We start from the raw sequence: 15,203 nt of genomic DNA on the forward strand, positions 1-15,203 counted from the left end.
TTAATATTTTCAAAGAGTAATTACATAAACAGAGATTCTAATTGAGGCTGCCTAATACTTTCCCCTGTAAGACAGTCTTTTTAATTGGTTATAACTTTGATTAATTTAACCAGTTTTCCTTCCAAGTAAATGCCCCAGGCCAAGTGTTTTTCGTGTTTCTTTTTTGTTTGTTTTTAAATGAATCTGTGCAAGAATAAGAGCCATTCCTGGGAATAATAAGAAGGAAATTTAATTTTAAGATGACTTTAAACTTGCTCTGGCAAAGAAGCCAAACCATGAATTAATACTTCTAAGTATGCATGATGGTGCTGGGAAGTTTTGCATAATCAACTCCTGAAAAATGAATTAATGCAGCAGATGACAGCCATACTTGCTAAGAGCCCGACTGGTAGTTTGCTGTGGTTTGCTTAAACACCAGCCAGACCATGGCAAGCACTCAGCCTCCCCAAAAACGGAGGTTCACAGGCACTTTGTCCTCTTCCAGCAACATTTTCCTAGGCTTTCCGACCGTGTGGCTCTACCGTGTCAGCGCGAATTGGCCCCTGAGACAGCGGTCACAACATCTAGGTTATTGGGGCCAGAGACGAGGGGATGGCAGCGCACGAGCAGACAAAGGCGGTTCGCTCCCCTATCTCGAGGCCAAACGCGGCAAGCCCGGCCCCATGCCGCCCCAACGGCCGCGGGCTGCGACGCAGCCATGACTCGGGCCTCGGGAGGGAGGGGGGGCCAACGGCTGGGACCCCCTGCCCCTTCCCGGCCGGCGGCCCCCCTCAGGGAAGCCCCTGCCGGCCTCCCGCCGCCCAGCACCGCCCTCGCAGGTAACTCCCCTGCGGGCGGGGCGGAAGGGCGAACAGCAAATCCTGCCCCTCCAGCCGGGAGGGCGAAGGAGAGAAGCGGGAGGGCGGCAGCGGCGTAGGCGGCGGGTCCGGGGCGCCGCTCCGCACGGGGCCGCCTCAGGCAGCGCGCGGGGGCCGCCGTTGGGGGGGGGGGGGGGGCTCCGCGCCCGCCGCCCCCTCCGGCGCGAGGTGGCGGTGCGCCTGCGCGCAGGGGACCCCGGCTGCCATTTTGCAGCGTCAGTCGGGCAGCGAGGCCTCCCCGGCAGCTGCGCACAGGGGCCGCGCTCGCGCGCAGCAGTGAGGGGAGCCGGCGGGGAGGGCGGCGCAGGCCAATGAGTTAAAGAGTCGCCGCCGCTGCTCGGGCAGGAGTCGCGCCGTCGTCCCGTGGAGTTTGGGGGTCCCCTACCCGTCTGCCCTCCCCTCACTCGGCCCCCTCCCTCGTATCGGCATTTCCCCCCCCCCTTTCTTTCCCCTCAGCTGCCTTCGCCTCCCGGCCCGGCCCCCGCTAGCCGAGACCCTCGAGCCGCTGCCCGCCCCGGGCCGCCTGCGCCATGCCGTCCGTGCCGCTGCCGCCCAAGGAGAGCAACCTCTTCAAGCGGATCCTGGTGAGATACCGGTCCTCCTTCTCCGCCGCCGCCCTTCTCGCTCCTTCCCCCCCCCCCCCCGCCCTCTCGTCGGCTGCCCGCCGCCCCGCGCGGCGGGGTTGCTCCGCCGTTGCCCGAGCGCCCGGAGTTTGGCGGAGGATGCGGCGGTCGCGCTCGTCCGGGGTGCGGGGAAGCCGGAGCTGCCGCCGCCGCCTCCTCTTCGCCCTGCTCTTCCCGGCTCGTTCCCGTTTCCTTCCTTTGTCTGGGGCCCGCCGAGCAGGCCGGGCGAGCCCCTCTCGCTGGCGCGGGGGGCCGGGAGGGGTTGGTGTCGCCCCCGGCTGGGCGAGGGAGGGAGGGATCCGCCGCGGGGCCGCGGTTCTCCTTCGTCCCCGCTCGGAACAACAACTCCGGGGCGAGCTCCGGCTGCTCTGCCGCGACTTTGTCTTCGCTGTCCCTCCCCCTGCGCGCAGGCGGCGGCCGCGGCCCTGCCGGGGAGGCGGGCTCGGGTCCGGGCCGGTATCGGTCTTGCGGGAGGCTGGAAGAGCCGGTTTGGGGGGCGGAGGGGGAGCTGCCTTGCCGCCCCGAGCAGGGCAGGCTGGACGAGGGACTGGCACGCTGCTGGCAACGCACGCTTCATGCTCTTTCGGCTGTGCTCGGGAGATTGGGGGCAGACCTCAAAGCGCGGTGCAGAGATTTGCTCCTGATAAGTTGCCTTCCTTTTCAGTGACGGTATCCGTTTTATTAGAGGGTATAGATTAAAGCTGTTTCACGAGAAAGTCTTTTAAGTGTAGCCGAAGAAGTCTGGCGGTTTAACTTATCCTGACTTTGCAAGTCCTCTGAAAAAGTTTTCTCAACTTTTGCATGCTGAGCTGCAGCAGCCTAGTGAAATTATTGGCGTAGGCTACCTCACCTCCTGGACTTTATGGTGCAAGGACGTTTAGAACTTATGAGGTGATGTTAAAGAAGGAACTCATTTTAACTATAACTTTCTACTTACTGACTTCTTTTTTTTTGTAATGTTACTTCTTTTTAAGGAAGTCTAAAATGAGAGAGAGAGAGAAGAAAAAAACTGTTCATGAGTGTCTCAGAGTGATACTAACGGACTCCCAGCCTCAACAAACTTAAGGATTTTTATGCCAGTTTGCCTTTCCAGGGGTAGAGGAGGTCTATGCAGGACTGTTGACCTACACTAATTCCTTCAGTTATATCAGAACTTGTTAGGTTAGTTTCAGTAACTTTGTAGATAGGAGATGAGCGTTTTAACTTCAGGAAGCTGCAGTCAAAACAAAGGACATATACAAGCTTCTGTACTCTATGTGACTGGTGCACTTAAGCAGGTGCTTTGGAATGCTTTTCTTTTGCTGGCTTTGAGTAGTATGTAGGTTTTAAAAAAAACTTAAGAGTGCTTAATGGTGATTTGTTGCTTACTGCATGCTTATGGTATGCATCTTAGTAAGTCATTCTAGCACTCCACTTTCTCTCTGCTAAAAATAAATGACTAATTTTAGAACAGTTAAGTGACTATTCTTACTAGTAGCAAACAAGTTCATAGTAGCAATCACTTGTAATTTCTTAAAATGATAAATACAAGAGCTTTTTTAGATGATCGTATTCTAGGCAACCTATTCCTGTTTGTATTGAACAGTGAACCAAACAGCTTCTTAGGTGAGGAAAATGAAGTAAATATAATTTCACTGAAGCTCATATGGAAAGGTACTTACTTTCTGAAGGCTTCTGAAGAGCTAACTGATGTGCTATGCTGTGGCAAGTCACTGTTCCTAAAGTGTTAAACTTTCACTTGTTCATATGTCACTTCATATACTTCTTAGAACTTAGTTTCTTACTACTTTTTCTGTCTAGCTTTGACTTTTTCATGGCTATCTCTTCCTGGAATAGCAGTGTCTACACAGTCCAAACGGAACCTTTGGGTTGGTTGACATGACTATTATAGCGTAGCAATACAGCACGTAGTGCTAAAGGCTGTTCTGTGGTCAAAGCCACTTTTACCTACTTTAGTACTGCCAGAACACTTCAATGACTGGAGATGCAATGGATATTTTAGAAATCAACAAAATATTGTGAGTGTGGGAGGCTGTATAATAGGACTTAACAAGCATATCATAATTTAATCACTTGGAACGGATGTGAGGTAACTGTGTTAACATATTAAGTCTAAGTATTTTTATGATTACTTTGCAGAGAATTAGCAGTTATGAAATGGGGAGCTCAAGGGTTTAGCTATCGTGAGAACTACGTAGTGGTCACTCATTGTGTGTGTATGCATATATATACACATATGAGAGAGGTTATTAGCAGTCTGAATAAGATGCCTAAATAATAGCTCTGTGTAAGCTGGGTTCGCTAGCATAGCCTTGTGGAGTTTGGTGTGAACTGTGAAATCTCAAGAAGCTGAGTGGATAGTCTTTAATGCTAGTTTACATGTCTGCATGCTTGGCAGTACTTGAACAAGCTGACTTAGAACTAGCTGTGACGAGATTACATAAGTAATGTCATTGCAGCATAGGTAAAATTCTAGCATGGAAGTAATAGTTCTTCTTTCTCTATATGGCTGTAAGAGGTAGTGCTGGAGCTCTTTTCTGTTACTGTCTTAACTTCCAAACCTGTTTTGTCTTTTAAGCCTTGTTTCTGCTCTTCTGTGAGGTTTTTTCTTAGGCTAGTGCTCTTGCACTGGAAGCCGTGATCTTCCTTACGGGTGTGACGTTCCTTGGAAAGGAGAGGCTGAGCAACTTCAAGCTCCCTTCTGCTTTACTTTCCAGTCTTGCAAAAAGGCATGGAGGAAGTGTTCAGAAACTTCCTGGCTCTTCCTTTTACAGGAAGAGAGAAAGGCATCCAAGAAGACTTAATACAGGAATGCTTCCTCTCACTCCCTGCCTTCCCCCCCCCCCCCCCCCCCCGAAAAAAAAGCAGACTTCAGCTGTAGATGAGCTATAGTTACAGCTATAGTTGAGGTGTGGGGTGTTTTTTTTTTTTTTTAATGCTGGAGTTTGGTGTCTACTTCTAGTAAGTTTAGGGAGATCTCTTATTTTGCATATCTGAATAAGTTTTAAGTTTGCTTTCAAGTATATTTCAGTTTGTGACTTAACTTTTCCCTTTAAGAACCCAGATTACAAACTGCATCTCACCTTAAAAATAGGTTTAAGGAATCAAATTAAACTTAATAGAATGAAATCAACTCTCTCTAGACAGTATAATAGTGGTCCACAAGAGCAGCTCAGAGGAAAATAGTAGAGGTGTGATACTGGCTTAGTTGTCGAGACTGTTTTTAAGAGCAGGTAACTTGTCTTGTAATGATTGGTCGTGTCTGCACAGTACCATATGGTGTAAGATATTGTCCCCTGTATTTGTTTCATGCTGAATACAACTGAATAGTATCATGCATTTAAATAACTAATCTTTTGATTTCTTAGTGAATTCCATGTGTTATTGTAGTATAAAGAGGTTTTGTTTCTTTAGTTGCAAATACATTTCCCTTAAGGGAAGGGATAGTCTGTAAATATTTCCCTCTGTTATAAGGGAGGTAAGTCGTAGTGCACTTTCACATGCAAGGCATCGTTCTTGCTGATTTGGAAGAACAGCCGTTTATTCCCTTTGACTAAATTTAATTAAATCCCAAAAGCCTGCAAGTATATCATTTTGTAGCAGTAACTTATTGCTTCTTAGTTCATTCAGGCATGTATCTTTCTTTTTTTGTGAAGAAATCTTAAATTATCTAAGGTGCCCTATCTCTCTTGAGGAATTACTTGACTTCTGTGTGTTGTGCTTTTTGCTCCCTGGTTTCTACAGTATTCTTTAAACATAAGTGATCTGAGGAAGGAATTAACTGCATCATCTCCTACAAACACTTGTGCAGATTCTATGCATTACAGTCTAACAGTTTCCATTTTATTTCATGAAGTAATAATGGCTTATCATGCAGATAAGCAGTTTCCTGGTGAGGGGAAGTTGCCAAACTATTAAACTCAATGATTAGGAAGGTATGGTGCTCTGCTAACTAATGCCTGACAAGGTGGATGAGTAACGTAGCTGAGGTAGCCATCGTAATCTGGGGTAGTGGATGTTTGAAGTCTAACAAATTGGTTCCTTTAAAGATAGAGCTGTCAGTAAAAATCTGGTCTAACTAATAAGCCTGTTTAGGGTACAGTTGTTACTTGTGCTCTTGGAGGCGAGTAGCATAGGAAGAGTGCAGCCTGCTTTCCTGGTATGTTCAGCAACCCTTTTGAAAGTTAATATCTGGCAAACTGTAGACTAATAGAATTGTAGAGAATATACTCTTGGACCTATAGATAAAGAGATGACTGGGTAAGACAACATGAATCTTGGTAAGGGAAAAGCATGCCTCACAGTTATTTAAGGGCATCTAATTTGGAGATGACTATGTCCTGAATATTCTGATCTTAAATTTTCAAGAGGAGTTTGTAACAGTCGTCACCCTCAAGCTAGGTTTCCATGGAATGAGACTGGTTGTTTATTCGTGCTGAGCTTTCCTTAAGGAAAGATCCTGTATGGATAAATGGTAGGTTTTCAGAATAAAGTCTCACAAAGTTTTGACTGGAACTCTTTCTAGATTATTTGTGGTTATGTTGAACAGAATAAGTGACAAATAGCAATATGAGTTCAGTTATACTAAGCTACTTCTGCAGCTTTTCAGACAACCTTCACCTTTACTGCCATAAGTACTTCATGATTCTGGAGTAAGTTGAATGATAGCAGGTAAAATTACTTGTAGATTAATGTGTTGTGTTTGGGAATCCTAATTTAACATAGACACAGCATGAACTCTGAATTGAATTACTTGTGAGATTAAGATTTTTAGGGATTTTGTGGAGTTCTGTTAAAACAGTTTCAGTGTGCAGCAGTTGAAAGCCATTGAGTTCTGGGAATTATTCCTTATTCTCTGGGTAGAAGAGTGCCAACGTATCACTGTTGAAGTCCATCACAAGCCAGCGTTTGTAATACTGTATGTATTGGTGGTTCTCTTCCCCACCCCAGCTCCTTGGAAAAGGGAGAAAAGTATGAAATGACCTTCTTAAAGGGGGGAAACCGTAATGGAAGACTCTGAACTAATTAACAATTTGGAGAAGTAGGGACTTGTTTCCATTTTGGAAAAAAAATTAGACTAGAAGCAAGTGCGTAAAGAGTAGCTGTAAAGTGGTAGGTTCCAAACAAACTGAAGGAGGCCTTTTTAACAAAAAGGTAGTTAAACTGTGGAGTCTCTTGCTGCAAGGCATAGTAGCTGCTAAAGTTTTAGGTACTGAATGGGTTCACGGTAATAAGTCCTTTAAATTTTTGTGTGTGCAAAGATGCACCCTTTGACTCAGAGGACTGTTGAGATGCAAATAGCTGGAGGCGAAGAGCATTCTGGAGAGAACTGTAACAATGCTTGTCTTGCGAATAAGTCTCTTGCTATGCATCTACCATTGTACCTTGCGTCTGAAAGTGGCCTGTGCCAGGTGGGCCTCTGACATGATCTTTTGATTCATGCAGTATTTTTCCTTTGTAACCTGAACTACTGTATTAAATATTCCATGGAATGTTGTGATGAGGTTAGCCTTTTAGGCTTGCGTCAGTAATTGCCTTGAACTTGTTTTAAGATATCTAATTAAAAGCATAACCTTTAAAACCTGAGTTTTATGCATGTGTATGTATCAGGTCCCGCAAAACGCTGCTCATGTTGATAGTTTCATTTCATCTAACTCATAGATGCAATTCCAGCAGCTTTTGGAGCACCTGCTCAGTCTGAGTTTTTGCTAGTCAATTGCAGTTTCGTCCTAGGGGACGTGGCAGATTGGTCTCTTTGGTACTTCTACTCAAACTGCAAATTAAAAACCAGTATAAAATGCATAATGGGACTATGACTTATCAAATTTCTAATGTTGCTGCCTGTGGTTTCTGTTCTGCAGAGGCATACACATGTTCATGAACTGTAGAGAGCAGCTTTACTAACCAAGTGTGAGGAAGCTACAGATGCAAACAATGTACTTGTAAGAAAGAGCTTTCTACTAAATGATCTCTGTATTGTTTCTGCTCCTTTGCTTAAAGCAAAGGATATCCTAGGGATTCAAGTTTTATTGAAGTGTATGCACAGCACAGAGTTAGAGTAGGTCTTAATTTAATAAATGGCTTCTGTCCCTCCCCTTCCCTCCCTAAAAGGGGCCTAATTTATAGGGCTGCTGAAAGATGTCCCTGACAAAAAAATTCTGGAACAGCATTTGTTTATCATGCACATACAATATGATAGCAAACACAATATCCACTTTATTCTGCTAACAGTGTATTCTGTGTAGTTACTGTATGTATTCCAAGTGAAAATGAGATCTGTTTTATGTAATCTGTATATTTGAACTTTAATCAGCAAAAAAGCTGGCTAAAGGAAAGGAGGTGTTCATGTACAGAGTCATTATAGTAAAAGCTTAGATGTTACTGTGGCATTAGTACTGTGATGACCAAAATATTACCTCTCTATCTCATGCTGGCCACTTGTTCTGTTTTGCACAACCGTGTGTGTCCTGGGACTCAGCACTGTTCTGCATGGCAAGTGCCCAGATTTAGGGCAGGGTGACCTACGTGGCCTGTACATTTTGCCAATTGAAGTGAGAAGGGCTGGAGGTAGGTTGACTACCTCTTTATTTCAGCTAATGAGGATACTTTCACCAGCACAGTAGGAGTGGCACTGCGTGTGCGTAATATCAGTAGGGCTTGGGGGAGTGCGGAAAAAAATATGTTGATACTATGACAGAGTTGTCATGGAGCAAGGCATCTAGAGTGCTGTGAAAATGGGAAAGTCGTACCGACAATCCTTTTCTTGGCCTCCATGAGCTCAAATCCCCTCACAAACTGATTCTTTTTTTCATCCTCTCAAACATCAGAGCTGAAAACAGTATGGAGGAGCGGTTGCTGTTCAGAGAAGAACCTTATGCAGAGATCCCTAACCTCTGAAGTTTAATAGTATCATGACAACTTTTCTTCTGACGTCAGTATTGCTGTTTGCCTTGTGAAACATTTTGATACTTAGCGTTTCCACCACGAATACTAAAAACTTCCAGAAGTTAATTGGATATCAAAATCAAATAAGATTGTGTCAGACCTTCTTATCAAGCTAGTGAATAACTTTGTATGCTAATAAATAATGTTTGCCAGCAATATTTACTGCATTTTACCTAAAATCTGATTAATGTACTTAGATGAGAAATTTCACGAGCGGTAGTGAGAAGTACTCAATTGCCTGTTAGATGCAAAAGACATTGCTTTGTGGATATGCAGTAGAACAAGGAAGTTTTTTGTTTTTTAAAGGTTCAAGTGTTAAATTTCAATTAAGAGGAGGAGCGGCACTGACAGTATGCTGATGTGTCTGTATTGATTGTGACTGGTTTTGGTCAAAGAAGTGTATTAGAGTTGAACAGCCCTGAAATACTTGTCAGATAGCGCCCAGTAAAAAATAGTGGTCGGAATGACAATCGGTGGTAGAATGTGTTTTTTTATTATTGTTATTTATTGCTAAACTTAATTGCCATTGCGGCTTGGACAGATTTCCAGTGCTGCTGACTTCCGGCATTCTTTCCATGCCATGTTGAGAGATGGCAACCAATTTTTTTTTCAATTACAGTAGCATTATTAAAGGAAACTTCACTTGCTCACTATGAGACTGGTCCAGATGTCTCATCTGGACAGAAGTTTTTAATTGCAGCTTGATTACAGCCAGAAACTGTCTCAAACGATGTCAAACTCTTAAAATATTTTAAGTTGATCAAGGAAGCTTGGTTGCTTGTTCTTAGTGCTGCTATTTGGTTTGATGAAAAACCTGACCTGATTCTTTGCATGTAATATTACATTTTATTTGACTTTCACATGGAAATGGGATTTTTCTGAAATAATGCCACTTCAGCACACTCAGAAGCCTGAGGAATGGAGAGTAAGGAAGGGAAATCGGTTATGATGACTGCAGCCCTGTCTGAGTAGCCAGTAGAGGTTACTACTCTAGATGGCTTCTGAAAATTCCCTTAAGTAGGTGTTAATGCATGAGGGCCACAATGAGATGTTCTTCAGCTATGAAACTGCTGATATATGTATTAAACTTTAACATGCTGAAAATATAACTGTTCTCTCAATAGAAGACTAGTTTTGTCTTGAAGTGACAAATGTTTCCTCTAGTGAGGTGCAAAGCATGTAAATACAGATACTATCCTGGTTTTGCGAATAGTTAGGCATAATTTACATATGCATAGCATACAGAATTAAGCAGTGGTACATGAAGCCATTCTCTTTGTAAGTAGTCTTACTGAGCTATTCAAAGCCCTGATTCTGTTGATATTTATCTGGGTGCAAGTTTTCTGTTGTTTTTTCTTACTTAAAGAAGTTGATATACCACTATTTGCAAATTCCAATGAAATGTTTATAAAACCTTAAGTAGAAAAGCAAAGCAGTGCAAATAAGTTTTAAATAACCTCCTCTTGCTCTAAATTGTTGTATCGTTCTTAATAGTACCTTTTTTACCTTTATAGTTACTTCCTGGACGTTATGCCGTTTGATGTCTACTAGTTGCCTACAGCAATATATATAGAATGATGTCTAGCTTATCTGTGTAAAAATCTACTTGCAGACTTTGCTATCTTTAGGTTAGTGCTGAAAAAGGGAATAAACCAAGATTTGCTAGAGGAAGTAACGCCTTCCTGAAACATCTGGTAGCATAAGTGCTAGCTAATATTTTAGCCTTGCCAAAAGCTTCCTTTGTGGTTTCAGGCGTATAAGAATTAAAGCCAAAGCACAAATGTTTAGCAGGAAATTATTGCCATAAAAAGGCCTCACATTAAGCATAACAGACAAAGCTGTTTCTAAAAATCCAGCATATCAGTGTGAAATTTTAATGCATCAAAAGACTTAATTTAATGGGATTGATATTAATGAATACGCTTGAGCTATATTTATCCTGATTAGTACACAACTTGAGAATACATAATGGAGACATCGAGTTTCTCAAGTAGGAGATTCCCTTCTGTACTACAGAATGAACGGTATCATGTGGCATTGAACTCTGGTCTTCTGTGAACAAGTTACAGGTGGAGCATGGTGTGCTCATACACTGTTGTATGACAGACAAAGTTAAAAGCAGTCCTTTTGTGAAGTTTGAACACATTAAAATCCAAGGCTTCTCAGTGCAGATAAATTTACAAGCCTTTCAGTACATCAGTATGTATTGATGATGACCAGAAAGTAACTTGCGATGCTGAGCAGAGTCTTGGGAGGGCAGGGGGGGAAGGTTACCAACTAACGGTGGTAGTTATTTCTGGAATAGATGTGGCCTGAGAAGTCACCTTTTGACTTGTCAACAAGGCTATACCATAAGCAGTAGAATTAAATGAAGTCAGGTTTTGTACTGATTTATTCTGTATTTCTGTAGTCTGCCCCTCTCTTGTGATAACCCAAGTTCCTTTTCTGTCTGGTGACTACCAGCTGGACAAGAGATGTTGTGTTCTGTGGCCGGTTTTGAGCTAACCTTTTTTTATTGACAAGTATGACTATGCACGCTATCTAACCAGCAAGCCAAACAACGGTGAGTGTTGAGCTCATGCTTTTCTCTCAGTGGAGAGCATTAACTTCTCTCTTCTATCCATCTGTTAGCCTTTGGAAAATGTGTGATTTTGCTTGTTTTCCAAAAGTCTCAAATTTAGTTATAACTCTATAGTAGTTTAAAAAATCATTGGGTAGTGTGGGACAAACTCTATGCTCTAAACTGCTCTAAGTAGCAATTTTAAATATCAGAAAGTTGGTTTGGCGTTATAATCAAGGTGTTGATTAGAACATGAGACCAAGCACAACAGTACCAAAGACTAATTGCCTTTCAAATACTATTAATGTGTATTTTGCTCAAATTGTACCTACTTAAAATAACTTCTAGGTGCTCAGTTCTTGTTTTAGGCCAAAAGGGAACCCCTTTTAGGCGGGGGAAAAAAGTCAGAATAAGGATAATACCCCGAACTTCCTCAAGTAGTTAATGAGTCTTAAGTATACTCTTGAGCTAAATAGCTTCTGTTGTATGGTTAAGAATCGCTCTGTATTTTGAGGTTTCACTCAGCCTTGCCAGAATTGCGTGATGCAACATGGATGAATGGTCACAGTTTGTTACTTTTTTATACGTACTGAATAAACTTAAAGCATACTGAAAGTGTTGTTAGTAGTTTCTTATGACTTCTAGAAAAAAAAGATACTTGGCATCTTATGAATGGGAGAATTTTCTCTTCTTTGTTGCTCCCTCCCTTCTCCCCCCCCCCCCCCCCCCCAGGATCTCCAAGCATCCTGGATTATTTCAGATAAAGATGGGAAAATAGTTCTCAGTTTCAAATCCTCAAAACTTTTTTTCCTGTTGTCTAAATATTAGTTACCATAGCATGATTGTATTTGTCTCTGTTGTGGGAATCTCTGTCCTTACTGCCGGAAGTCAAGCAGACAAGGCACTGACCAATCTGATCTAATGTCAAGCCTAGCTCTCTTTGTTTTGAGGGAAAATTTAGGTGATATCCAAAGGTTCCTGCCAACCTAGATTAACTGGAGGCTAAATTCTAGTATAATCATGGTTAACTGAAAGTGTCTTGTTTCAGACAGAGTCTAAACTCTCTGCAGTTACGCTCCTTACCATGCGCTGTGGGAAAGGATTCTTGTTTTGGTGCCTTAGCTAGTAATCGAAAAGTGAGCATAGATGTGCATCTGTACTGCTGCTACCTTGGTAGCAATATGATGGTGCATTATGGCTGCAAAGGAGTTACTACACTGTGTTTGTTTAACTTGAGAGTCTGCTGCTTTAGCAGACTCCTCTGAGTCAAAGGCCACTTAAGACCTGTGCCATGCCGAAGCCTGTATCCGAAGAAAGCAAATGTTGCCTGTTTTCAGCCAATATTTGGCTAGCCACTGAGTTGACAAAGCTAGCTCATTATTCTAGTATCTGTTACCCTCTATAAGTGTGTGAGGGGACAGTGGCTTTGAAATACCTTTTTGTATGTGTGCTTCTAAATAGATTTTTTTTCAGTCTCAGAGGACTGATTGGAATAGAAGTGATCTAGCAGAGAGTTAATCATCTGAATTACTTAACTGGAAAAAACAGTTTCCCTGTGGAAGAGCTGTCTAAATTTGACAGGACAACACACTATATTCACTTCAAGTGGTGCCAGTTTAAGCCTTTCTTTTTTTTTTTGTAGCTTTTCCTTCAGGAAAAGAAATGTGAGCATGTGACCTTGAATCACTCTTATGCTGACTAATATAAGCATGCCTTTAACTGGTTTAAGTAAATGCTATAGTTGACCACTTCAAAGTTTAGTAATTAGTCCTAAATGACCAAAACCTAGCAGACTTTTCTTTAATGAGCTGATTTCTTTCCATAGAAGTAGGGGTACCTGGATTCACAAGAACTCTTTTCCTTGTGTTCCCACATTGGAATGGCTTTGTTTTATCTATTGATCATGTAAGTTGGCAATGGGCCCTAAATTTAAAAGTAGCCTTTAGCTATATTATTCCAGCTAGCAACTAACTCTTTAATACCCTGGTGAATTCTCCCTCCCTCCATATATGGCTTTCCTGAGGTCAGAAATAAGTCTATACTACTTCATGGTTTCTCTTTTCTTGAAAAAGTCTACATGGGAGACGGTATTCTCTGAGAATCTGCTTGCTAGGCCAGGGAAATGAGATGTTGCAAAGAATATCTGGTTTCTTTAAGCCTCTGAGTCTTCTCAAAAGTTCTGTTGACTCAAGCTCTCTAACTTGGGTCTCTAGTTTAAGGATTTTCATAACAAAGCAAAGACACTTCTACCTGTCCTTCCTATTCCTGTTGTAAAGGAGTTACTGACTTGTAACCTACCAACAATTAGATTTCGGTGGAGATCGTGAGGTAGAGCATTAGCCACAAGTAAATGATGGCAGATACTGTTGTGAGCACTGAAGAGAGGCAATGTAACACGAATAGTCATTCAGCTGGCACTCATTAATGATCTAATTGCTGGTAGCTTATTAAAAGAACTACTACATTTGTACTAGTATGTTAAGATGCTTTGTTTTCTAAAAGCGTTTCAGTAACTGTAATCTATCTTCTCCCCCCCCTCCAGAAATGCTATGAACAAAAACAGTACAAAAATGGACTCAAGTTCTGCAAGATGATCCTCTCTAACCCGAAGTTTGCTGAACATGGAGGTAACTGCGGACCTCAAGAGACTTTTATGGTTTTGTTGTGTTTGTTCCCCCCCCCCCCATCTCCCTGTCGTGAGTTTAAATATACAGTCAGTCTATTCCGTAGTACTGGAGAAGAAAGGATTCTGTCACTGAGTATGATTCTATCCTTAAGATTGAATAATACTCTGGATTTCAGTCTTGATGTATTCAGACTAAGTCTCTATGTTAGCTCATAGCCTGAAGCACTCGTGTGTGATGGGATGGTGAAGATCAAAATATATGGTGGAAGCACACTTCAGTTAAGCTTCCAAGTAAGTTGCCTTTCTAGGTTTCCAGGTCAGAATGCTAGTGTGTGGGTGTGTTCTGTGGGTGTATGGGGTATTTTTGTTTGGTTTTTTAGTAAGATATTTTGCCAAGGAACTAAAAATCTCACTTTCCTTGGCAAGTGAATACTTCAGCTTTCTCTACTGCAAATCAAGTCCCTACTTATAAGGAACACAGGTAAGTGTAATACCATTGATGCTAAGACTTGAAGCTAAAGAAAATCTGGAGAGCCTCTTCTGATAAGTATTGCAGGAAACTGGACAGGAAAATGTGACTTTTATTTTTTTTATCTGCTAGGACTTAATTCTCCATAGGATACTCTAGTCCTGGTGTGTTTTGGGATTTCCACTGCTTGCTTCAGGAAATCTTTCCTTCTGAAACAGTAGATTTGTTTTGATTGTTTACTGTTGAAGCATTTTAACACTCTGTGTGCGTGTGTTCTGTCAGTAAAAGTCATTTTACCAAGATTTTATGGTCAGATAGGGGAAAAATGTTTGTGACCAGTCCTTCTTGTTTGATTCTTAGATCAGTGCCTGCTATTTCTTGGTTGTCTTTATTACTCTCCTAGAGATGAAAGTACAGTATGTGAGTTACTTCAAAGCTGCAGAGAGGCCTGTGACCTAATGCACTTGTCTCTACTAGCAGTTGCATTTTTATAATCGCTCGCTCTATGCTTCTATGGTCTTGTCTGCTGTTGCTGTCTCAAACTTTTCCAGGACAAATAGCTGCCTTGGCAGTCAACGTATTACTTGGGCTCTGAGCCACTAATGGCTTTGAAGCTTGGGAGCAAGGCCTGGAATGAACAGCTGAAGCAGAACTAAGCCAATGAAGTGATCTGATGGGAGGCTGCACTGTTGTCACACTTAGCTTCAGAGATAAGGAATTAGAAACTTCAAGTGAGAAGGTGACAAACATGCGTTGCTGCAGTTGGGCACTTACCTCCCTAGTGTAGGAAGGTAGGAGAAAGCTGAATTCCTTCACTCAGAGATACTTTTTCAGGCTTCCTGATATTACTGACAAGGTAAAGTTCTGGCTTACAGTCTTTTTACGGTCTGTTTTTAGGATGATTTTAACAAAACAAAAAACCCCAAAACCTTGGTTACTTTTTGGCTCATCATTTACTTTAGGTATACTTTTACAGAAAATCATATTGGAGACAGGTCTACCCATTAAACTTCAAGCTGACCTCCTGGTTTATGGCTGACCTTGAGAGGATATGTCCTTTCCACTAATATGGGGGAAAGGTGGTAGTTGCAGGAAAGCCGGAGTACTAGGATGAAAATATGAC

General features: G+C 42.4%; 1 protein-coding gene across 3 annotated transcripts in view; it reads left to right on the top strand.

Annotated features, from left to right (window-relative positions):
* The first annotated feature begins 965 nt into the window (after positions 1 to 965).
* NAA16 (N-alpha-acetyltransferase 16, NatA auxiliary subunit) overlaps positions 966 to 15,203 on the top strand; it is a 76,647-nt gene continuing 62,409 nt past the window's right edge. Inside the window, exons 1-2 of one of the 3 annotated variants that reach the window (XR_011138594.1) lie at positions 966 to 1,441; positions 13,528 to 13,612. Coding sequence is in view for 2 of the 3 variants with exons in the window: in XM_068929723.1 (XP_068785824.1) it covers positions 1,388 to 1,441; positions 13,528 to 13,612 (139 nt within the window). In the remaining variant the exon portion in view is untranslated. Of the gene's footprint in view, positions 1,442 to 10,747; positions 10,989 to 13,527; positions 13,613 to 15,203 lie in introns of those variants that run through there. The other 2 variants (XM_068929723.1, XM_068929724.1) reach the window with 2 other exon arrangements.

The sequence above is a fragment of the Struthio camelus genome, chromosome 1 (assembly GCF_040807025.1).
Source record: "Struthio camelus isolate bStrCam1 chromosome 1, bStrCam1.hap1, whole genome shotgun sequence".
Taxonomy (NCBI): Eukaryota; Metazoa; Chordata; class Aves; order Struthioniformes; family Struthionidae; genus Struthio; species Struthio camelus.